Here is a 25611-nt window from a genome sequence, read left to right as displayed (position 1 = left end):
GATTTCTGGCAGGACTTTGGACCCCGCAGCCCCCTTTCTTGAGAGCAGATGGAAGTCCACGGTGACACGGGACTGTGGGTCACAGGCAGACCGGGAAAGCAAGCTCAGCGTTCTCACGCTGATTGCTACTCCTGCCCGAGGTTCTCGAGGTCCACTTGTGAGTCTCTTGCTGCGCCTGGGAGCCTGGGACTGGCTAGCAGAAGCCTCCGCGAGCAGACAGAACCTCCAGGAGACCCGTCAACGTACGGAATTGGCCTGTTGGCTCTCCAGCCCCGTACCGTGTGTCCCTTCCTGGCGATGTGAGGTGTCGTCCTCGTGTGCCCCCTGATGGCAGATGAGGGCACGGAGCTTAGCGAAGCTTCTCTCACACAGAGCAGTTGTGAGGCTTCTCCCCGGTGTGCGTTTTCTGGTGGCCACTGGAGTGGGAGCCGCTGCCGAAGCTTCTCCCACACTGTACACACGGGTGGGGGCTCCGCCGGGCGTGGGCTCGCCCGTGAGCGCTGAGCCGGGAGCTGTTGTTGAAGCTCTTCCCACAGACGGTGCCCCGGTAAGGCTTCTCCCCGGTGTGGGTCCTCCGGTGGACACTGAGGCCGGACCTCTGGTTGAAGCTTTTCCCACGCTGCCCACAGCGGTAGGGTCTCTCCCCCGTGTGCATCCTTAGGTGGGCAGTGAGGTCGGAGCGCTCGCTGAAGCCTTTCCCGCATTCGCCGCACTTGTCCGGCTTTTCTCCCGTGTGGATTCTCCGATGCCCAACAAGGTAAGGACCTCGGCTAAAGCTTTTCCCGCATTCCTGACACTTAGAAGCTTTTTCTAGTTTGGCGCCTGGCTGGTGGCGACAGAGAGATCCCTGAGAGCAGGTTTCTCTGCGATCTCTGAGAGCAGGTTTCTCTGCTCAGATTTGCTCGGGCCTTCTCTCCAGCACAGAGTGTCTGCTGACCCCCCCTGTCCTGGGATGGGGCTGTCCCCTCACGCTCATCTGGAGAACGTCTATGTGGCTCTCTCGGCATAGGCTCACCCTTCCTGTCTCTCTTGGTCTCAGGGTGGCAAAAAAGGCCACTAGACTTTCTCCAAAGGGCCTTCTTCACTTCTGCCTCCTCTGGATCTTCCCATTTTCGATTCTCATTTTTAGTTCCATTCGTGATCTCAAGACCTGAGAGAACAGAAACATGCTGGACTCTGGAAAATGACACACAGGAATGAGGAAAGTTACAATTAAAGCACCATCAAGAAAAATACCTAAATGGAATGCGTCATAGGATTCAGTCTTCTACTAATTAATAGCCTAGTTTCATTTTCCAGTTGTAATATTTTCAAGCTCCAAACCCTGTGGTCACAGGTAAATATCCCCTAAATTCCACCTACTTTTCTCTTGTTCTGTCCCTTTTTGGATGTTTGGACACAGTGACAAAACTGAGGCAGGGAGGCCAGCTCTGTGTCACCTGCCAGTCTGTCTGCAGGTTTGATCTCAATTTTTGACAGCCTAACTAAAGGCCTCCCCGAGTTTGGCCCAAATGAGAAGAAAGCGTGTTGTGAGCACCTGGCCAGAACGTGATTTATCAGGAAAGGAGGATCATGCTGGAGAAAGACAGAAGAGGAGAGTCTGGGCTGGAGCCTGACTGGCCACCTGAGGAAGCCGATGAGAGAAGCTGCATAAGAAAAATGACACAGGGGCGCCTGGGTGGCTTGGTCAGTTAAGCGTCCAACTTCAGCTCAGGTCATGATCTCACGGTCTGTGAGTTCAAGCCCCGCGTCGGGCTCTGTGCTGACAGCTCAGAGCCTGGAGCCTGTTTCAGATTCTGTGTTTCCCTCTCTCTCTGCTCCTCCCCTGTTCATGCTCTCTCTCTGTCTCAAAAATAAAAAAAATAAAACGTTAAAAAAATTAAAAAAAAAAGAAAAATGACACATACTCCATGAAAAAGGCTGGCAGATGCGTATTTGGGCTCTGAAGGGCAAGGGAAAAAGCATCTGTGCTGAGACAGCCAGACTTCCTGGCCCGTGGAAGCCCATCCATTAAGGTTGTAATCGTGCCAGCAGGAGAGGCAGCTCCCTCTTGATTCCCAGGCCAAGGACTCTGGGTGGACCTCCCTTTGGGTGTCAGAGCCAGAAAACAATGCATGGAAGGCCAGTTGAAGGACCTCATGACCTCTCTGCCATCTGGAGATGAAGGGGGTTGGGGGTAAGAGTGAGCAAAATAAGAACCTCTAGAGACAGCAGGGGTCAAGCACAGCTCACCTGGGCCCCGGCTGTCCCCCACACAGAGCCTGTCTCCTGGTCTCAATGACCCCTCTCTGGGGAAGGTTCCTGGGAGGCTATTCGAGAAAACAGACTGTTGGAGGGCGGCTGCCACAGAGCAGCCAGAGCGGGGGCTGTGAGTGCAGCAGCAGCAGCACTGGGAACCTGTCACAAATGCATATTCCTGGGGCCTGCCCCCATCCACTGCATCAGAATCCCTGGGGCTGAGCCTGGACGCGGCCCCCGGGTGAGTCCGAGCACACTAGAGTTTGAGGACCACTGCCATCGCCAGTGGCCTCTGTGTGTGAGGCCTGTGTGTGTGAAGCTCCTTTCAGCAGATTCTTGGCATAACAGCTTTAATGAAAAAAGGGTTTTTTCATTCTAAAGCACTATGGGCACGTTATAGAAAAAAAAAGGTTACTGGAGGGGGAAGCTCTGACCCTGCCACCCAGTTACCCTAGTAGTCCTAAAACTGTCACAGTATCTCATGCCTTTTATTTTTCTCAGACCAACATAATATATTCTTTTCCAGAAATCCACCTTCAAGAATTCTAAGGAAACAGTTCGTTTTGTTGACTTATTAATGGAACTTGGGAGAACACGCAGAGGTGCATGACCCTGAGGCAGTTACCAAACTAGGGATCAAAGCAGCCCGAAGATGGGGTGAGAAGGAGGAAGAGAACCTGGCACAGGGTGAGTTTTTACCCCCTTCACACTCAGACGCCACAGCCTCGGGAACCACACACTGGAGAGCATTGACTTTCCAAAGGATTAAAAAGAAATGAATGGTAAGATTTATACTGATATTGATTGTGCACATGTACCTCTTAGACCGTTTTCTGTTTAATCAACAAAAGCTAGCCAGTGTAAACAGTGTGAAGACGGAATGTTTTCCTCTAGGATTTGGGTTCAATAATGTGGTGGCTTTTAAAAATTATCAAGCAGGGGAGCCTGGCTTGCTCAGTTGAAGAGCATGTGACTCTTGATCTTGAGGTTGTGAATTTGAAACCTATTCTGGGTGCAGAGATTACTTAAATAAATAAAAATTTTTAAATAAAATACAATCAGGGCACCTGGGTGGCTCAGTCGGTTAAGTGTCCGACTTCGGCTCAGGTCATGATCTCAAGGTCCGTGAGTTCGAGCCCCGTGTCGGGCTCTGTGCTGACAGCTAGGAGCCTGGAGCCTGCTTCAGATTCTGTGTCTCCCTGTCTCTTTGCCCCTTCCCTGCTCATGCTTTCTTTGTCTCAAAAATAAACATGAAAAAAAATTTTTTTAATAAAATATCATCACCGAGTACCCTATAATGGAAGTTTTCAATTAAACATAAAAGGCAGCAGTGGCCATGGACGGCCTCAAAACGTACACGGTGGTTCACTGTAAGACACATACACGGCCAGCCATGTCTGCTCACGTGAGGGAGTATTAGGCAAGGAAAGGATGGAAGTGGTCATACAGACTTAAACCTGCTAAATGAGAGGGGCAGGTGCGGAAGGTGATACCCTTTCTATGAAATCTCCACCACAGGTAAATCCACAGAGAGAATGAGAAGTAACTTCCTAATGGGCAGTTTCCTGTTGGGGGCTGAAACTGTTCTGGAACTGGAGAGAGCTGGTGATTGTACAATACGGTGAACATCCCCTCGGAGAGGCGGTGCCACTGCCCGGCTGCCCACAGTCATTCTCCATCACATCAGAGGGCTCGTTCCTGCAGAGCGCTCATCTGGGAGTATCTTTGTTTGTTTGTCGTCTCTTTGCCCATGGCGTGTAGGCTGCAGCAGGCCACGGACCACGCCTGTCCCGTTCACTGCACAATCCCCAGTGTCTGCCGTCTGGCAGGCACCTCAAAGCCACTTGTGTCTTTCAGAGCCACCTTCATTCGTTAAGTCCGCGTGTAGGACGTGTCCTGTCCGTCGAGTGAGTGAGGAGCGTGGCGCGGAGAGGCCGCTGCGTCCTGGCAAGTGCCGTCAGCTTCCGCTCTCCCTCCCCTCCGCTCGCGGTGCCCTTCGCGCCCCAGACAGGCTTCACACGGCTGCGCTGCGTTATCCCTCACGTTCCTGGCCCGTCCGCATTCCTGTGCAGAGCTTGGCTCTGAAACACCAGGGGCCGCAAGAGACAGAGACTGTCCCCACAGGGAGAGGCCAAGGGGAACTGGAGCAGGATGACTCGTCACCCGTAGGGGTTCCTGCCATTCACCTGTCCCAGCTCTGGCTCCACACCCGGGCTACTGCTCGCCCTTCTCCGCGCCGTCCCAGCTGTTATTCACTGTCCCGACGCCACGGATCCTTCGTGAACTTCCTCAGCTTCGTCCCTGATGCGTCCCCACCACGCTCTCCGCCCTCCGCACATTATGTCAACACCACTCAATCCTCGGTCCTGTGAAATGCTGCGCCCCTCGCCGGTCCCCCTCCCACAGCCCAAGGACACGTCTGCCTCCTCGCCGGGGACACCGGTATCTTCCGTTCCAGCCATGCCGTCTCCGCACCCAGCCAGCTGCTTCCTGTTGAGCACAGAGGTGCTCAGGCTACGGCGTTCCTCTGACCCACACGCCTCCTTCAGGCTGTGCCTCTCCTGGACCTCTGGTTGCGGTCTCAGTTGCCTTCTTCCCACAAGTCTCCCACAACCAAAGCCACGTTCCCGTTGTGCTGTGCCTTTCACGGCTCCCTTCTCCCGAAATGTACGAGATCGTGACACTGACCGGATCTCACACCTAGTCCTACCTGGACAAGCGCACGCTGTGTGAAACTCATCGCTATCCCACACTGACCCCTTAATCCCGGCGGCAGCAGCTCTGATACAACTTTGTTTACTGCATAACCATAGCATCTGCACTCGAGGAACCTTTCGGCAAGAGAGACTGGATGTTAATTCGCCAACTCTAATTTTCCTGATCCCCTGAGTGAGGGACAGTGTCCTTTCCCTGGCCTTTTGGAGAACTGTTCTGAGCTTTAACTTTTGTATCAGGGACCCTAAACATCCACTGACTGTATCAGTGTGTACATTATTTCAGCAAATGAGAAATCCTCCCCATAGACGAAGGGCATGGGGCCAACCCAAGATAGCTAAGAGTTTGCGGTGAGTGGCGGGGGGCTACTGTGCATTTCTCAACACGTCTCCAGCAATGGGATTACTGTGCTCCTCACCCCACTTCGTAACTAAACTCACCAGGTTCTGAGCTGCCTGTTCTCACCTGTTGCCCAGACACATTCTGTACATGGTCACCTAGACCCACAGCCTCCTCACCATGTTTGGCACGCTGCTCACTCATGCGCGGCTGGGTCTCAAGAGATGATGAAGCACTAAGGTAATCATGAAGGAAAACGGTTCACGGTAGTGTGGGTAGCCAGAACAGGCAACGGATCAGCAACTTTTTAAAAGGCAGCCATAACTAAGGGAGTTAATCATTGATAACTAGTATAAATGGAGAAAGAAAAAGTGAATTTATTAGCCAATAGCAGCATCATTATCTCCAGCCAGTCACCCAGCGAAACCATTCGTCCCCACTACAGCCCTTGTGTGGTATCTCAGAACAAACTGTACGTATTTGCTGTCATTGCTACCCAACGCTACTTTCATCGTTTTTCAAGCAGTGCCTATCCATGCAGGGGAGTGTGACTGCAAAAGGAAAGTCTTCGGGGACTTTGGTGAGCTGCACAGCAAGGTTGAGCAACTCTGGCACCAGATTTCAAACTACGAAAATCGTTACTGGCACTCATTCACTATTCACCAGTTTGTGCCTTGTTTCTTCTAGCTTCACAGGGTCTCTTTTCCCACTTGTCTCCCCATCTTCTGCTTCCAACTCCGTACCCATGGTATGAATCAGGCCTGTCAGTTTCATGCAGGGTGTTCTGAATAATAGTAATTCACGATAGTTTCGTTTGTGAAGGAAAGCTTTAATTAAAAGGGAGACTGGATATACATAATTAAACAAACATACAAAGGGAGAGAGTGTAGAGAAGAACAGAGAAATGTTCATACATCGAATCCGCTGCTCACAACATCCAACCTCCTGGCTGGGGGAGCCCTGTGCTGAACAGCCTGGTTGGGGTCCAAATGAGTGAGGGTTCTGGGCAGAGAGTCCTCCCCTCGGGTGAGACTTCAGCTAACTATTCCCACCAGGGAGATACATGCCCTACCTGTGTGTGATCTCTGGTGGGTCATAAAGTTGGCCTAAGTGCAGTCCTGAGCCAACTGGGTTTTTTTTTTGTTTCTCATTCCCGTCTCACAATCTTGGGAGCCTGGACATCTGTATATTTCTTTCCCGTCCCTGATCCATTCCAGGGGGCCGGCCTGGTCTGCCTCGAGGAGTTGAGGCAAGTTAATCCCTCTTGGCATCAGGAACACAAAGGCCAATACTGATCCTGAGGCCAGATATGAAGCACAAGTCAACTAAGGCCCCCGTGACTGTGTATGTGCGGCCCTGGGTAGAAATGCACAAGTCACACAAGTTCTGTAGAGAACACAGGAGCACCGCCAGCAGATGCTGCCATTTATATGATCAGCCTTGGGCCTGATGGCGAGGATCTCAAGGATCTGCCTTGAGGAGTTGAGGATCTCAAGCAGCGCTGTCCACGGGTTCTGAAAGCCTGGGAAGAATAATTGCTCTTGAAAAAATTAAGTCCCAACCTGACTCAGATTCCAAGGAAATGAACCTGCTTTGAAACATTCCAGTGACATAGATGCTTTTTCTTACCGCCTGCGTTTAATCCTCTTCTCTCACACAAAAAGGACCAGGGAGCGGCTCCCGATTCCATCTGAAAGCACCACTAACATCATGGCCTGGACCTGATCTCCCATTTTCATTCCCACCTTAACCTTCCTTCCAGACGAACTGCCCTGGAAAGAAGCTCCCTCGGAAAGCCTGCGGGGATGCTCCGGGAGTTACTTTATTCAGTGCCATCTCCCCACTCCCGTGCTAGGCACCCCGCGGCAGGTCCCCGAGAACTTCTTTTCTAAGGCAAGTCTCCTCCAAATGTAGCCCAGTCACACTTACTGAAAAGGTACCGCCGATCTTCGCACACCCCAATCTTTCCCAGCTTTGGAGGCTTTGCTCTTCCCTCTCCCTCTCTGTGTGGATGTGGCCCCACTCCCGGGGGCGGGCAGGTCCCTCAAGCCTTTTCCCATTTCTTGGGCAGGTCCCTCAAGCCTTTTCCCATTTCTTTTCCCATTTCCCCGACCACGGGTCAACCTTCACTTCTTGGAATCCCGCGGCGCTCAGCTCAGGGCTCCCTCTTCCTAGCTAGTGATGGTCGCGAAAGTGCCTCGGTCTTTCGGCCAGACTCCGTGCATCAGAGACCTGGTCCTGCGGACTCTACCACGGGCTGCACGTCGTGCGCCTAGTAAGTAACCCGCTGCCTGGTGAAGGCCGACACTACGAGAACCCCGATGTTTAGGAGACAGCGACACCTCGAGATACTGCGGTCCGGAAAGGTGGGATTCACGACCTCCGAACTCTCCGTGGGACGAATGCCCATTTTACCCAGGCAACTCTGGCAGAGGCTGCAGGGGAGGCCAGATGAAAAGGGGGTTCCCAGCCTCCAGGGAGCATGCCGTAGCGGACAGGCGGGCGCCAGGGCCGCAGGGGCCCCAAATCCCAGCCTAGGGGCTCTGGTCGGTCACCTGTGGGGCCCAGGCCGAGCCGCGCCTCCATTTCCCGGTCAAGGACAACTACACACATGGATCCCGTTTCACAGGCTGAAACCTACCTCACGAGGAAAACGTAATCGTCGTGGGGGACGCGCGGCCCAGAAAAGGGACGAGCCCTCTGGGGGCCGCCGATCGTGACCGGGACGGAAGCGCCGGGAAGGCCGAGGGCCCCGCGCGCGCAGGGGCGGGCACCCTCGCCGGGAGGGGCTCCCGGGCACCGGGCGCCGCCGGGTGCGCAGCGCCTCCCGGAGCGGCGACGCGAGGCGGCGACAGCCGCTCGCCGAGCCGCGCACAGGCCCCTCTAGGCCGCGGCGGGCCGGGACACTCGGTAGCATTAACTCTTTCCCGCCGCCAGGGCTGCACCGGGCGGAAGGCCGCCTCCTCCGCGCGAAGCCCGGGGCCGCGGCGCGGCTGCTCGGAGCCCCTCCCCCGGAAGCGCGTCACTCCGCTTCCGGCCGGAGCGCGGGGTCGAATGGGCGGCAGGCGGCGACGGGGACCTGAGGGCGTGTGCTGAGGTCTGGCCTGTGCCTCGCGGGGCCCGCCTCTGAGCGGCGCGGGGCGGAGGGCGGCGACCTGCAGGTGAGCCCGGGGCGGGGGGAGCGTCGGTCCCGGAGCTCCCGAGGGACACCGGTGGCTGCGCGCCGGGCGGGGGCGAGACAGCCATTGTCCGAGGGCGGCGGCACTTTGCGGGCCCGGCGGCGGGAGCCTGACAGCCGGACCGTCTTGGGGAACGCCGCCGTCGGGCTCTAAAGGCCACGTCGCTGTCTCCCCTTGCGCAGACGGTGCCGGGGCCGCGCTGGGACCCCGTCGGTCACCGGGGCGGGCCTTGTGGTCGCGGGCTTTCCGGCCGGGCGTCCAGAAGCGGGGCGGGCGCGCAGCCGGCTTTCCCGCCTCGGGGGCCGGTGTCACCGGGCGCCGGGCACCCGGGCGGTGCAGCCTCGGAGACGGCTGCTTCTGCGGGTGCCGAGCCTGGGCAGCGTCCTCGTCTCTGCTGAGCACGCTGGGCAGCCGGGAGCCGGCCACGGGGGAGTACCGTGGCTTCCGGGACGAATTTGGGTGCCGTTCCCGCGGGATCGCTCAGGGAAAGCGCGGCTCCCGAGACTGTCCTCAGCCTCGCCCGGAGGTCTCAGTGACCGTGGAAGAAAGGGCAGGTGGGCTGAAGGGTCACCCTCATCACCCCCAACTCCCCTCCTCTCCTCTTTTACGACTTTGCCTTTGGATAAACATTTTGTAAGCTAAGGTCCGCCTTTACTGTTCTGGGTGAAGTAGGGAGAGATTTAAAAATGCAGGAACGAGTCGTGTGCACGGTGCCCTCTTACAGTTCTTGCAAAGAGGTGCCGAAGGAGAGTGTTGAGCATCTAGTTGCTTAATTGGGGGATGCTAAGGCTCCCTTTTCCCTAATTACTTTCCTTCTCTGGTGTCGCTTCTCTGTCCCAGGTCTCCTGCCAGTAGGCATACCGTGGAATTGAGAAGGTGGAATGTTCCATGCACTGTGGGCTTCCATCTTCACGACAGCATGAAGGGTCAGAGAGGTTGTACCCCCTTACTATAGACAGGAGACCGGGATGACACGTTAAGATTGAAGAGAAACTCGGAATGTTCCCCGAATGGTCCCTTGGCATGGGGAGGGTGGGGTAGGAAGCACGAGAGTGAAATCTTTGGACAAGCTCCTTGCAGCCAGAAGCTGTAAGTGTTCTCACTGTCCAACCTTTCCTGAATTGTGACCATTTTTAGGAAGGCCAAGCCCTCAGTGGACGTTTGTCTCTCAATGAGCTGTGCCTTATTTCACCCGAATAATAGGAGACAAAGGGTCTGGCGGTGGATTTTTTAAGGGGAAGGTAAGGCAGGATTTTTCTGCTCATTTTTCTCTCATTATGAGTAGGAGATAGTAAATTTCATGTGACTTTCTTAATGACATGTACATTTTTTCTGCTCTCGGTGCTTTGGGACAAAGATCATCTTAGTGATTTTTAGTCCAGTTCCCCCATGGCTTCAGTTACCGAAGATGGTGGAATTGGGATGAAAACTAGAAGGATACAGAACCGGAAACCCCTGAGAGCAGGGATCTAAGTCTAGGAGAAAGCTTGTCGAGATACCCTGAGAACATGGAGCTGTTCCCCTGAGCTGTGCTGCCTGCAGAAGGGTGGGAGCAACTCTGTTTGAGAGTTAACAGTTGCCGCAACTTTTTTCTGTGTCTGTACAATTTCCCAAGATTTCATAGTCAGTACCCTGTGGAAATTTGGTGGCCCAGTGTCTCCTTATGTGTGTCAGCTTCCATAGTATCTCATACGTCTCGACATCTCTACTGAGTTTTTTCTTTCTGCCATCAGCCCCCCGCCCACCCCCAGCAGAAGTAAGTTCTCTGGTAACTGATGGACATTGTTTCTTTCTAGCTTGCAGTCCAAGAGCTCGAAAAAGGGGCAGGGAGTGCTCTTCAGACAAACTAGATGTCCTGGGCTTCAAGATGAAGGCAGCAGACTCACAACCCTTAGGCATGTTCCACAATGAATTTTGGAATCCACACCGTGAACTTCAAGAATGTCTGAACTGGAATTGTGGTAAAGAAACTGATCCTGCATGTGAGACGGGTAAGGCAGGACATGATAACTACTAATTCCTGGGAAATGTGATAGGAACTTGTGCAGTCAGGACGTTGTGAGCGTTTCCTGGGTGCTCAGCACTGTAGATCCATGACCCTTCAGCAATGACAAGTCCCACTTCCCTTCAGGTGTCAGTGGACCAGTGGTGGGTGAAGTTGGGCATTGGCCCAAGGTGCAGAAATGTCCACACCACTGAACTCTGGTGATAACACCGTGAATTCTGTTCTTTAGAAAGCTGGAGAAAATAGGAGCCGTCCCATCCTCATAAAATACAGAATGAATTGAGATCAGAAACAGGTTATCAATTGCCCAAATATAAACACAATTGTGTATCAGGAAAAAAATAGTGATAAAAAATGATATACTTTACACTGGATTCTCTGAGTACTTCATGTTCAAATATGTTTAACTTTCGCCTGATTGAGAACCATTTATTTCGTAAGAGGAAACTAAAAAGGGTTTTTCTTTCATTAACTCACTTGTTAAAACCAGGGAGCCTGTTCTAGGTGTCGGTAGATATTGGTTCTTGTTTGCAATGAGAAGGTCAATTTAAGACACCACACGTACTTGCAAAGGTGTCCTGTCTCTGATGAAAGGATTGGTATCTTCTGTATTTTAGAAATGTGGGCAGGATGTTCATAGAAGTGAGAGAAATTTTCTCTGCCTTCTTTCCACCCACAGCTGTGCCTGCTCACCAGATCCTAGCCTTTCCTGAGCAGACAACCACCAAAGACTGGACAGTGGCGCCTGAGCTCGTCTTGCCTGAGTCCCAGGTGAGCTGTGCAGTCCAGCCATCGAGGGCTGCCTTTCCCCGGGCCCATGACCCACGCTGCCCTGCAGGTGCTCACAGGCATGATAGCCCTGATGTTCTCCCTCGGCAACTGGGCACCTGTTAGACTGTTGATGATCCCTTGCTTTTTTCCTTTTTGCCTTCTTACTTTAAAACAAAGAAACGTGCTGTTAATTCCCTGAGTGCCCAGGGTCTACCATGGGCCAGATGGAAGGGCTGCTTCTCTAGTGGCAAGTTCTGAGCTGAAGCCCATTCTCTTCCTTAGAGCTTGTTGACATTTGAAGAAGTGGCCATGTATTTTTCCCAGGAAGAATGGGAGTTACTGGATCCCACTCAGAAGGCCCTCTACCATGATGTCATGCGGGAAAACTATGAGACTGTCATCTCTCTAGGTAAAGAATCTCCCTCTCCCGTTGGGTAGAAGTTGAGTCACCTATCACATTCTCTGCTTACTGGGAATGTACTCCTGTGAGAGGCTGTGTTCTAGTAACTGGTTGTTTCTCGACTAGATAATGTGTGGACAAGGGAGAGGTAAATCCAAATTACCCAGGGAGCTTTTTTCAAGGGCACATGCTCATTCTTTATCCCAAAATAATTGATCCCTTTCTCCTTTCCAAATGTGCTCTTCTTTTACATTTCCCATCCCTGTACAAGGTACCATCATGCAATATGACAGGCCCGAAAAATGTGGTCATCCTTTACTGTGGTTTTGTTGTCATATGTCACACCCTACTACTAACGCAGCACTGTCCTTTGGGTTCCACCTTCGCAGTGTAGTCTGGGCGCAATCATGTTTCATCCTTGTATGACTTTAAAGTCCCGATCAATCCTGAAATTTCTCTGCTGTGAACTCGAGGATGTCTTCATAAACACTCAGAATAAAACCCAAATTCCTTACTGAGGTATCCATGAGCCTACAAGATGTGGCTGCTTCACCTCCCTACCCTAATGTCCTTCCATTGCTGTCCTGCTTAGTTATCTTGTCCGTACTGATTTTGCTGTTGCTTCAACTCATCAAGCCAATCTCTACCTTTGCATTTCTTCTCCTGGCACACTGGACTCTGAGTTCTACAGTTGTTTTTTTTTTTTCTTTTTTTTTTTTTATGTTTTTTTAGATTTATTTTTGAGAGTGAGAGAGAGAGTGTGAGTGGGGAGGGGCAGAGAGAGAGGGAGACACAGAATCTGAAGCAGGCTCCAGGCTGTGAGCTGTCAGCACCGAGGCCGTCGCGGGGCTCGAACCCACGAACTGTGCGATCATGACCTGTGCCGAAGTCTGACGCCCGGCCGACGAGCCACCCAGGCACCCCTGAGTTCTACAGTTTTAAATACCTCTAATTTTTGCCCTACTCAAAATATATATCACATAAAAAAAAGTGAGATTTCCTGTTAATGACTTCGTGAATACTGAAGATAGCCTATTGGGGAACCAGATTCAGGGATTAGTAGATGCTTGATTCTTGTTTACTATGAGAAGGTCACTACTAGGTATCACTTAACTTTGTAAACGTATCCCATCTGTTCTAAAAGAAACAATCTTTTGTATTAAAAAAAATTTTTTTTTATTTATTTAGAGAGACAGAGACTGTGAGTAGGGAAGGGGCAGAGGGAGAGAGCGAGAATCACAAGCAGGCTTTGAACCATCAGCGCAGAGCCCAGTGCAGGGCTCGAACTCACCAAACCTTGAGATCGTGACCTGAGCTGAAACTGATAGTCGGAAGCTTAACTGACTGAGCCATCCAGGCACCCGAGAATCTTTTGTCTTTTGGAAATGAGTTAAGGATGTTCACAGTAGTGAGAAATTTTCTCTGCCTTTTTTCTACCCACAGCTGTGCCTGTTCATCAGATCTTAGCCTTTTCTGAGAAGACAAACGCCAAAGACTGGACAGTGGCACCTGAGCTCGTCTTGCCTAAATCCCAGGTGAGCTGTGCAGTCCAGCCATTGAGGGCTGCCTTTCCCTGCTGCCCATGACCCACACTGCCCTGCAGGTGCTCACAGGTGTGTTAGCCCTGATATTCTCCTTGGGGACCTGGGCACCTCCTAGTCTATTGATGGTCCCTTGTCTTTTTCCTTTCTGCCTTCCCAGTATACAAAAAAAAAAAAAAAAAAAAAAAAGTGCTATTGATTCCTTGAGTGCCCAGGGTCTACCGTGGGCCAGATGGTAGGGCTGCTTCTCTAGTGGCAAGTTCTGAGCTGAAGCCCATTCTCTTCCTTAGAGCTTGTTGACATTTGAAGAAGTGGCCATGTATTTTTCCCAGGAAGAATGGGAGTTCCTGGATCCCACTCAGGAGGCCCTCTACAATGATGTCATGCGGGAAAACTATGAGACTGTCATCTCTCTAGGTAAAGAATCTCCATTTCCCATTGGGTAGAAATTAAGTAAACTGTCAAATTCTCTGCTTACTGGGAATGTACTCCTGTGAGAGGCTGTGTTCTAGTAACTGGTTGTTTCTCAACTAGATAATGTGTGGACAAGGGAGAGGTAAATCCAAATCACTCGGAGGGCTTTTTGCAAGTACAAATTCCTTATCTTATGTAGATTTCTTGATTTATTTTTCTTTCTCCTACCCCGTATCTATTCTCATATTTTTCTCATCTCAGTAAAGAGCATTCACCCGGTTCCTAGAAGGAAAGAGCATACAGTCATTCTTTATGGTGATCTTATGTTGTACCCCATTTTAACGTATCCGTGTCCTTTAGACCTCACAGTGTAGCCTGAGTACAACCACGTCTCATTCCCTTGTGCTCTTAGCTTCCTGGTTTAACCTAGGAGCATGTCTAACCAGACTGACTTTGGTACTTTCTGACTGGTACGCCAGCCACCATTCTTGCCCTCCCACTCTGTGTTTTCCACACAGCAGCCAGAATCTTTTAAACACTGATCAAATCATGACATTTCCCGTGTCAGCACCTTATAATGACTTATCATCACGTTCAGAATAAAATCCAAACCTTACTGAAGTGCTTATTCAGATCCTCCAGGATCTGACCCTACTCACCTCCCTGCCCTCGTCTCCTGCCACTTGTGCCCTTGCTCAGGCCTCTTGATCCTCACTGATCTTTCTGTTTCTTGAACTTCCTACGCACATTTCTACCTTCCCCTTTTCTCTGCCTGGCACATTTTGTGCCACATACTAAATCTCTCCCTTTTACCTTTCTGGTCCAATACCACTTTCTCAAAGAGGCCTTCCATACGACCTCATCTCAAATAGCTTCAGAGAAGCAGAATCTTTTTTTTTTTAATAAAGTTTATTTATTTTGAGAGAGAGCACATGTGTGAGTGGGAGAGGGGCAGAGAGAGAGGGAATCCCAAGCAGGCTCCACTGTGGTAGCATAGAGGCTGATGTAGGGCTTGATCTCACAAACAATGAGATCATGATCTGAGCCAAAATCAAGAGACGGATGCCTAACCAACTGAGCCACCCAGGTGCCCCAGAGGAGCAGACTCTTAAATGCTGAGTTATTCTGCTTTAGTTTTGTTCAAAACATTTATCACGTGCTGACCGCTTTGTTGATTGCTGTTTGCTTGTCTCGTTCTCCCAGTAGAAGGTAAGCTCCATGAGACCGGGGTGCTTTGACTTACTCACCACTGTATCATCAGCCCAAGGAGAGTGCCTGGCACACGACAGGCAGTCAGTACACATTGCCTGAATGACCGAGTGATGCACACTTCCCGGTTTGGCAGTGTATAATTAGAAAAGTTTCACTGAGGGATTCTGGTCTGTTTCTTCCACCTGGACAAGAACCGGTGAACTCTAAGAGTGGGAAAAAGCTTCCCTGTCCGGTGCGTGGTGCTCAAGAGCTAAGTAAACACTTACTGTTCCCATGACAGGAATCACTGGTGCGTGTGGTAACGCAGCCCACTGCCCTTCACCTGGCTCTGCCAGACTCGGGCGGATCCTAAAGAATTAATAGAACGAATCTGTATTCCCTGCAGCCTCTCGGGCTGGGTGCCATCTTGTTTAATATGGGGCGGTCTCGGTGGCAGGAGAGGGGCGTTGTGGGTGGATTCCCATGCCCTTTCGCCTTTCCGTGGAGCCAGCTTAGGTTTATTTCTCCGTGTCCACTTGTGTACCACCCGCAGATGGAGGACCATGTTAACCTGATAGCGGGTGTGAGAGTCTACCCATGTGACCCTTGGGTTAAAGCGCTGTACACTGCCCTTTACTCTTCCTGGAGTCGTATGGAGTTGGTGGACCTTTGTCGAGTTGCCAGTCCTTGATCTCACTTTTTGCATTTCACAGCATTGTTTGTGCTCCCCAAACCTAAGGTGATCTCGTATCTAGAGCAAGGGGAAGAGCCATGGGTTCAAGGGTCCACGGAGCTCAAGGACAGTCCTGGAGAGCTGCCTACAGGTAAATACACCATGGGACAGGATAAATGCCTTGATAGCAACCTTCGCAGGGCTTAACATTTTAAATTCTGTCTGTATTTTGTAGTCAAAATCATTGGATTTTCCTCTCCATTCCTGTAGTTGTTTTGCTCTGCTGTGCAGTGGGCTGACTGTTCCGTTTATTCTGACAGGAATAAAGCACAAAAGTGACACTGAAAACCATCAGCCTATATGTGTTTCTGATTTGGAAATACAAGCACCAGGAGACATAGTACCAAAAAAGGCCCGAGCAAAAGTTCCCCAGAAAACAACAGGCAAAGAAAACCATGGTGATACACACAGGATGGGGAAGTGGCACCAAGAGTTTCCAGTGAACCAAACAAAGGAACTTTCAATCTGGGAAGATGAGCTGCAGAGACTTATGGATCTTCACAAGAAAGCCCGTGCAGTAGAGAAGCCTTTTACATGCCAGGAGTGTAGGAAAAACTTCAGACTTACCTCTGATCTTACTAAACACAAAAAAATTCACACTGAAGTGAAGCCGTATAAATGTCAGCATTGCGGTAAGAGCTTTAGAGGGAAATCAGATCTTAATAAGCACGTATCAATACACCAAGGAATAAAACCATACAAATGCTCCTGGTGTGGGAAAAGCTTCAGTCAAAATTCAAATCTCCGTACACACCAAAGAACTCACACTGGAGAGAAACCCTTTATGTGTTATGTATGTGGAAAGAAATTCAGTCAGAATTCTCACCTTACTAAACACCGGAGAACCCACATGTAGCATCCGCATGAGAAGCTAGCAGGCAGTCAAGCCTTATTACACACCAGAAACACCACCACTGAATGGACGCTGCTACTTCTTCCAAAAAGAGGAAATTCACCAAGTACAGCCGAGCCCTGATGTTTATGAAAAAATACAAAATTATGAAGCATGAATAATTCTACATCAATGGAAAATTTGGTGATATAAACATGTTTCTCAGAAAAGAATCAAGGTTGACTCTGCAGGGGATGCGTTAATTTTGTACCAGTTAACGTTTTTACGTGTAAATCTTCAGGGAATTCCTTGCAAGAAAGATGTTCAAAGAACATTCTGCGTAAGGAATATAACTATTTTGTGATTGTACCTGGCAGCAAATTCACCTTCAAATAGCAAATACATCTCTGAATTAATCAGTCTTCTGTGATCATCTTTTTGGTTTTGCATTGATTTTCCAGCGACTTTGAAACACATACAAGAGAAACATCGGTAGCATGGTCTTCCAAAAGAAAAAGCAATAACCAGCCTGTTTAATTGTGTACCATTGCCTTCAAGGTAGTAGGCTTACCAATGTCAAGAGTCCCATGGGGCAAAAATGAGTTCTGTTGTTGAATTATCCAAGAACTACACTGGATTTTCTTCCTCTCCCTTGTCATTGGACCCTGTTCCTAGAGTTGGACATCATTTGAATTCCTTTTTTTTTTTTTTTTATTAAAGTTTATTTATTTTGAGAGAGTGAGAGACCGTGTGAGTGGAGAGGGGCAGAGAGGGAGAGAGAGAGAATCCCAAGCAGGCTTTGCACTGTCAGTGCAGAGCCCGATGCGGGGCTTGAACTCACAAGCCGTGAGATCATGACCCGAGCTCAAGTCAAGAGTCGGATGCTTAACCCACTGAGCCAGCTGGGTGCCCCTGATTTCCTTCTTAAATATTTTAGCAACTTAGCTCTTAAATCCTTTTAGCCCCATTTTTACTGTGATGAAATGCTATTTATTTCACCAGTAGGGAATCTGTCAGAAGAAGGACCAGTGCACTAATTTATACCTCTCATTTGTAGTGGTTGATAAAGGACCCAATATCAATAAGATTGTATGGAAACGGGTTGGAATTTTTAGACATGTTATATATTCCATGTAAAGAAGAGTCGTCTGCAATAAAAGAAACTATAGACCTTTCCCTCTGATGATGTCAACCATGAATATTAAAACTTTCCTGGGGCTTAAAGGGAAATTTATGGGAGTTCAGGATCAACTCAGGTTTTTATTTACTTCTTAATTTGCCTTTTGGTTTTAAAGCAGAGGGTTAGGTTTAGGAAGGAGTGTGTGCTGCAGGCAGGAAGCGGTTCACTGGGTGTGGCTGAAGATTGGTTTCCCAAGAGGAAAGTTCGGGAACTGCTGAGTGGTGGGTAAGGTTGGCTGAATCTACATCCATGTTGATTGTCTTACACTGTAAACTATTATCAGTCAGACAGGGTATACAGGTCTCTGTTTTGCACACAGCATTTAACGACAGCCTTAGGTGATAAATGATAGATCACTGAAAATCTCTATACACTGTGGATCTTCCCGAAACTCTTATCTACAACAATGACTCACATGTATTCCTGTTAGAGCTTTTAGGTAGTATCAGGAAAGGGTTTAAATGATCTCTTCCAAATGGCTTATAAATGATGAAGTTAAGGCTTGTAAAGTTAAGGTCTGGTTACAGGGACGTGTTCGGGACCCTATAGTTGGTACGTCCGTTGGTTGTCACTTAGCTGAATGAGTCAGGCCTGAAGGTAGGATTTGCAGGATGGTTGTGTGTGTTATCCCTGCAGGGCCAGACTGGATGATGTTGTGTTGTGTCTGTTTCTAGCTTATAAGACATTCCTGTGGCTTGATTCGTTACTGAAACATTTAAGCCTCCACGTTCTCTGTGAAAGAAAACTGTGTTTCGTCTCAAGGTTATTCTGGTGACTAGAGGGGCTGGTGAAGGAAAAGCACCCCACAGCCTGGCCAGTAGTAGATGCTCACCGTGCGTTTCTTTCCCTTTCCCCTGCTCCCCATGATACACTGGGCAGACTGACTACACTTAGGAAGCAGGTGCATTTCTGGCTATTGGCGACTCCTTTCAGGAGTTGAGCACTGCTGGTAGTGATAGTGCTTAGCTGATTTGGTCTTTGACTGCAGTGCTTTATGGTTTAAGTCTCATGATGGTCTAGCGCCCTCAATGAGACTTTATTTTCTTCAAGATGATTCAAATATGATTTCGTAAGCACAGCCAGCTCTGAAGCTCCCGTCTGCATAGCTGTTACCCAACGCCCTCATCCTTCGACTACTGGTACTGTGTCATCCCGGGATACATGTGGACATCTTCCTGGTGCTACATTCATTCACTTTGATGGGGATCTCTCGTGGGCCCAGGCACCGTTCTAGACTGAGAAGATAGTAGTGAACAAAAGAGCTGGAAATCCACTCTCACGGGACTCGTATTCTAGTGAAGAGTAGAGAGGGTGGTTGTGGTTTTCTGCTACTTGAAGTCAGGGTCACGAGGTGGTTTTGGGTAATGGGTTATGAGCAGAGGCCTCACTTCTGGGCTGAAGCCTTTCATTGTTGGTGCAAGACTCGGTAGTGCTCGTCTGCGTCGATCATGGAAGCCCACACAGGAAGGGGCCACAGGGTCCAAGTAGTCTGAGCGCCCCGCCCCCTGGCCCCTTGGTGAGGAGCTGTTCTGGAGCATGGCCCAGACCTGTGATGGACTTAATGGGAATGAGAAATAAACTTTTGTTAAACCACTGAGGTGTTGGTGTCGTGTGTTTCTGCAGCATAACCTGGCTCATACAAATAGAGGCAGCTATCTACTAGAGCTGCGGAAGCTTTTCTGTGTCGTTCCATGTGGACTTTGACCCTCAACAGAAATCTGCCTTCCTCTGAGCCAATGTAACACTGGTGGGCACACTGAGGAGCTTACATGATAGCAAAGGACTGATTTCTTACCTGAGACAATCCAGGTTGGTCATTTTTTCAAGTGGACAAGGCAACCATCTCTCCCTGCCTCTCTGGCTTCATTCCCCTATCCTTGCTCTCTGTTCCCCTGTGCTCCAGTGTTTATGTGCATAAGATACGTTTCTATTGATCGATGGGCGACAGAGAGGGGATGGGTTGCCTTTCATTCCTCATGTGAGTGCAGTAGGCTTTAAGGAATTGTTTGGTAACTATCCCTCTCATATCGTATGTAAGTTTTGTCTCAAAAAAACACGCGATCTAGGGCAGAAGCAAATTTGCCCTGATTGGTGTACAGAGGAAGGTGGCTGCCCTCTTGGACTAAGGTGATAGTTGGAAGGAAGGTTGTGCAGGAAAGCAGAAGCGGGACATTTCAATTGAGAAGCCTCTGTCGGGAATGTCTGCTTAGCCAATTACGGCTCTCAGAAATATAGCCAAATGATTTTAGGACAGTCCAGAAGTTGCTGTGTTTCAGTTGGTTCAGGTCACAGCTTTATAATGGTTCCTTGCTTGGTTCTGAGAACTGGATCATTGACCGGTGTAACCCTGAAATCCTCATTCCTCTCTGCACTGGTCTAAGTGGCCACAGTGTGGGGTCCATGGTAGACCCAGAGTGTTCCCCGCCATTTAGGAGACTCCATCTGGAACCTCAAGGTGGTCTTGAGAACCTCTGCTGTCTTCGCTGGAGGGGAAGGACAAGAGGAGAGCTTGGAATTGAACCAAGGTGCTAGGGGTGATCAGCTTTTAAAGGAGCCGTGAGAAGAGTGTTTCATTCCCCCGGAGAATATGAGAGCAAGAATGCTAGGCAGCCCTTTCGATCAGATCGCCCTGGACAGTTGACATAACACGGGTGGTTTGAATTCCATAGAGGCCTTTCCAATCATCGAGTCACTGCACAGACCAGTGTTCACCGACCACCTTCTGCATTTCCTGGCCAGTTGCACGCGTGTCATGGGTCAAGACTGCCTAGTGCTTTTCTCTCTGGGCTCTCCCCTCCGGTGTGCAGAGTGGATTATTTGCTGAAGGGCTCCCATTGTTTCTGCGGGTTCTCACCTGAATGGAGTCTCTGGAGTGTCCTCAAGTAGGAAAGGTTGAACTTTTTGTTCACACTTGGTGTTTCTAGGGTTGTTTCCAAAACCTGTTTGGACAAAAGCATATTGTCGTCACTAAATCTCTCTCACACTTGTCACCTTTATCATTTCTTTCTTGTGTGGTTCAGTGGGGAGCAAGGCTGGAGTGCTGTTGAAGCATCTGCCGGTGTCCCTTCTGTGCAGGAATTCCTCCGTGTATGAATCCCCTGTGGGCAGTGATAATCGGGCTGTTGTTGCAGAACAGCTTTCTGCAGTCCAGCATGTGTGAGGCTCTCCTGTGTGACTCAGCGCATGTGAGAACACCCGCACTTTGCTTTAAAGCAGCCCTCCGGGGCGCCTGGGTGGCGCAGTCGGTTAAGCGTCCGACTTCAGCCAGGTCATGATCTCGCGGTCCGTGAGTTCGAGCCCCGCGTCAGGCTCTGGGCCGATGGCTCGGAGCCTGGAGCCTGTTTCCGATTCTGTGTCTCCCTCTCTCTCTGCCCCTCCCCTGTTCATGCTCTGTCTCTCTCTGTCCCAAAAATAAATAAAAAATGTTAAAAAAAAAAAAAAAAAAAAAAAAAAAGCAGCCCTCCATCTGTGTCTCCTGACGGGGGTTGAGCAGCTCCGAGTTTCAGGTTTAGAACTGTCAGAATCGCTTCTCCCTTCTCCCACGGTAGGATGATGACTGTGGAGTTGCACTGATCTTGGCACTAACACAATATATTAAGCTTTATAGTATTTGGGTACCCTGCACCTTTAAGGGAAAACTTAGTAAGAACGCTTAAGGTTGAATATTTTAAGCAAAGGATGGATTTCCAACATCATAATTGTCACACTAAGCATTTGTCCATGATGTGTATGAACAACGGAACAGTGTCAAAGCATTTGAAGAAAAACAAAAAGTGAAGGATCCCTAATATTTCATAAAGGTACAAGTAAAATATGTTTCACTTGAGAAAAGTTAAATTAAAAAAATATTAGTAGCTTAAGGAGCAATAATTTACAGAGAAGAGTTAGGATAAAGGTTTGTTTAAAACAGTTCTTTCATCCTTTATGGTGAGGGAGTGTTAGCCCTCATGATAGCTATTTATCCTTAAAAGAGAGGATGAATTTTGTATTTCCAAACTTATTTTTTCACTTAAGAGGAACTTCTACAGGGGCACCTGGGTGGCTCAGTCAGTTAAGCATTGGGCTCTTGATCTCGGCTCAGGTCTCAATATCATGGTTCGTGGGACTGAGCCCCAGGTCAGCCTCTGCGCTGAAGGCGTAGAGCCTGCTTGGGATTCTCACTCTCCCTCTCTGTCCCCATCCCCCCTTGTTTTCTCTCTGTCTCTCAAAATAAATACATTAAACATTTTTTTTTAAAAGAGGCACTTCTACAATATTCTCTTTTATGATCTCTCCAAACTCCCACATTTTCAAATCCACACTCACACAAGGCTCACTGTTCCTTTTACTCATGTACCAGTCCTATCTACTCTTACCAGTCTGAGCGCTGTTTATTTCCATCGTAGCATGTATCACCACTGAGAGTTATTTGGTTTGTTTACTTGTTTCTGTCTGTCTTCTCCCATAAAAATATAAGCATGGGGAGGGGAGGGGCTGTGTCTGTCTTCGGCAACCTTGAATCTTAAGTTCAAGCATAAAACTAACACAATCTCATATGTAACAAACACAAGAATGAAAGTATACCAAAGAGGAGAAAATGCCATGTCCACCTGCCCATTAGCTTTGGTTACTCAGGGCATCCCCTGGCTCAGTAATCTTTCTTCTTGAGGTATCGAGTGCTGCATTGATGTGTGATGGCCATGAGTCCTGGTCTTGCACATGACCAGAAGAGGTGGAAGAAAGCATGAAGTGCTCTGAAGGATCACACAGAGACTTATATGTTGGGGACCTATGAATATCCAAGGTTATCATTTTATCCTCGTGAATGCCCAAACCCAAAGCTCAGGGATCTTCACCCTGGAATAGGCAGACCATATTCCATGTACACTGCAGGAAAATCACCTCCACTCAGGTTGCCTCCCCTCCTGGTCCAACCCCTGCAATGTCTGCTCTCCACCACTTGCCTTGCTGGTAACAAGGGCCCGAATGCTCACACAGACCTGGCAGTCTTGCAAGCCCTCGAGATGTTCTTGCCATGGACGATGCATACAGAAGGACGTGGAAAGGCCCTTACAAATCTAGCTCCATCAGTGAACCTCAAACTTGTACTCAGAGAACACTTTGAGATGTGCAGAGATGTTCCATGACAAAAAGTATTATTCATCCAAGTAAATTTAGGGGACAGTGGGTTAGAATAAAGTGAATGTTTTGTTATAGGAAGACTTGGAGCATTTACATTTAAGTGTAGTGTGAAACTAAGCCGGGAGGCGGTGGGGGGGCGGAGGGTAGGTCAAAGGAAAGGAGCGTAAGCATGCAGTGAATACCAGCCCCGTTTGAGTTGGAGGCCCTTGTGGTGATGCTGTCGTGTATGGAAGTCCCACCTAACGACTCCCAAGATTGTTTGGTGGAACACCAGTTTGGGGAACACAGATCTAGTTAATCCTTTCACCATTATAGGAACCTGGGAGGATAACTGGTTTAATAGGACAGAACTAGTTCCCGCAACACTTGACTCAACAATTTAATATTATTTTCCTCCACTCCACGTGGCTTCTTGGTTAGTGCGATAGGCATCATTATTACACAATCTTGGAAGCTGAAGCTTCAGGTCCCATGGCTACCTACTGCAGACAGTAGAACTAGGACCTGTGCATTCTCCTTTAAGAAGATGACTTAGAGAATATTCCTTTGCATGGGCCTGGCAGAAAAATTCACTTCTTCAGGGTCAAATGAGCAGTTGTGATTGGCATCTTCCATAGTTACTGAAGGATCCAAACGTTTTACCAAGAACAATCTCAATAGCTTCCAACATCTGCCATGGCGAAAAGTGCTTTACAAACGGGATCAGAGAAGGGCACTTCAGGTTTACAGAGGACAGTGATACCAGGCTATAGTGAAGGGCCAACCTTGTATAACATCTTTCAACTTCAAAGCTCACCTTACAGGATCTCATCTACCCTACTTGCCAGGAGGGGTGAAGAACAGTGATCATGGGTCCCATTTGAGAGCAGATATATAAAGCAAATGGCAGAAAGTGATTGTCTTAAGATATGTTGGAGAAGATGCATGAAGACAATGGAAGGTTTCTGGTTCCTAGTTCAGATATGACAAGGTCCTTTGAATATGAGATGTCCAGGAAGAAATCAAATTCTTGTCCATGCAGTTAGGGAACAGAATTTATGAGTCAGGGCTCCTGACTAAGTACTTCTTATGCATTCTTCCCCTTCAGCTCTCTGAGATACTCTGCTGGCGCTCCATTGCAACACTATGTTGACCACTCATGTCAGCCTCACCGTCTTAGAAGGAAGAGAAAGAGAGAGTGGGGCAGTTACATCTCAGGAAGTGGTATTTTCTTGACTAAATGTTGCTATCTCGCCTATCTCCCCAAGGGCCAGAAATCCCTTCTTAGGGATGGTGTCTTGTTTTCAGAAAGAAACCCAGTTTTTTTCTGTAGAGTTAACCAGGATGCTCTGCCCTCCAAAATCATTCTTGTTCCTGTACACAGTCTAGTACCTGAAAACAACCTCTCTTCTAACCATTCTCAGGCTCAAATGGGTCTGAGATTTTCAGGAGAGTAACAGGAAAGCTCTGCCATTTTGCATTCCCATCAGCAATGAATGAGACTTCCTGTTCCTCCACATCTTTGCCGACAGTTGTGTTCAGTGTTTTGGGGTTTTCACCATTTTGATGGTTGCATGGTGTTATTTTTTTTTATTTTTTTAATAAAGTTTATTTATTTCTGAGAGAGATAGTGCTCAAGTTGGATAGGAGGAGAGGGAGAGAGAGAGCTGGGGTGGGGTAGAGAATCCTAAGCAGTCTCTGCACTGTCAGTGAAAATCCTGATGCAGGGCTCGAACTCACGAACTGTGATATCATGACCTGAGCCTAAGTGAGGCTCTTAACAACTGAGTCACACAGGCACCCCAGTGTTTTTGTTTTCATTTGCAATTCCCTAATGACTTGTAATGTGGAACATCTTTGTATCTGTGTACCTTGTCTGGTGAGGTGTCTGTTCGGATATTTGGCCCATTATTTTAATTAGGTTGTTCATTTTCTTATATTTGAATTTTATTTTATTTTATTTTTTTTAACATTTATTTATTTTTGAGACAGAGAGAGACAGAGCATGAACGGGGGAGGGGCAGAGAGAGAGGGAGACACAGAATCGGAAGCAGTCTCCAGGTTCTGGGCTAGCCATCAGCCCAGAGCCTGACGCGGGGCTCGAACTCACGGACCGCAAGATCGTGGCCTGAGCTGAAGTCGGAGGCTCAACCGACTGAGCCACCCAGGAGCCCTTTATATTTGAATTTTAATGGTTCTTCACCTAATTTGTGTAACATCCCATTATCGATTCTTCCTATCCATGAACATGGAATGTCTCTCCATTTATTTATTTATTTTTTTATCTCTTTAATCTTGTAGTTTTATTCATGTATACCTTGTACATGTTTTTGGTATTTAGATGTTCAGCCATCTTATTATTTTACTAATGTAAATGGTATTTTGTTTTTAATTTCAAATTCCACTTGTTCCTTGTTGGTGTATAGGAAAGTGGTTAAATTTTATGTATTAACCTAATAACCTTCAACTTTTCTACAAGTGCTTTATAAGTTCCAGGAGTTTTGTTGTTGTTGTTGATTCTTTGGAGTTTTAACATACACGATCTTGTCTTCTGTAAACAAAGAACATTTTGTTTCTTCTTTTTCAATCTGTATATCTCTTATTTTCTTATCGTTATTAAATTATATAGGGCTTCCAGTATGATGTTGAAGAGGAGTGATGCAAGGGAAATTCTTACCTTGTTCCTGATCTTAATGGGAAAGCTTCTAGATTCTCACAAGTAAGTATAATATTAGCTGTAGGGTGTTTCGGCAGTTTTTAAAATCAGATTGAGGCAATTCCCCTCTGTTCCTAGTTTGCTGAGTTTTTATCATGTATGGGTGCTGGATTTTGTCAAATGCTTTTTCTACATCTACTGATATGATCATATGATTTTTATTCTTTAGCCTGTTGATGTGAGGAATGGCATTAATATATTTTTGAATATTGAGCCAGCCTTGCATACCTGGAATAAGTCCCACTGTATAATTCTTA

The 25611-nt window shown here is 48.4% G+C and overlaps 1 protein-coding gene across 9 annotated transcripts in view; it reads left to right on the top strand.

Annotated features, from left to right (window-relative positions):
• ZNF75A (zinc finger protein 75A) overlaps positions 1–25357 on the top strand; it is a 58841-nt gene extending 33484 nt beyond the window's left edge. For 4 of the 9 annotated variants that reach the window (XM_058711364.1, XM_058711362.1, XM_058711363.1 and 1 more), the window contains 6 exons: positions 11156–11247; positions 11530–11656; positions 13091–13182; positions 13479–13605; positions 15507–15617; positions 15787–17533. In XM_058711364.1, coding sequence (XP_058567347.1) covers positions 11156–11247; positions 11530–11656; positions 13091–13182; positions 13479–13605; positions 15507–15617; positions 15787–16382 — 1145 coding nt within the window. In that variant the 3' untranslated portion in view covers positions 16383–17533. Of the gene's footprint in view, positions 1–8097; positions 8454–10267; positions 10463–11155; positions 11248–11529; positions 11657–13090; positions 13183–13478; positions 13606–15506; positions 15618–15786; positions 17534–25267 lie in introns of those variants that run through there. The other 5 variants (XM_058711370.1, XM_058711373.1, XM_058711371.1 and 2 more) reach the window with 5 other exon arrangements.
• Positions 25358–25611: the final 254 nt, after the last annotated feature.

Source organism: Neofelis nebulosa, chromosome 18 (genome assembly GCF_028018385.1).
Source record: "Neofelis nebulosa isolate mNeoNeb1 chromosome 18, mNeoNeb1.pri, whole genome shotgun sequence".
Taxonomy (NCBI): Eukaryota; Metazoa; Chordata; class Mammalia; order Carnivora; family Felidae; genus Neofelis; species Neofelis nebulosa.
The sequence above is the reverse complement of the archived record's forward strand: the minus strand, read 5'-3'. Positions and strand labels throughout refer to the sequence as shown.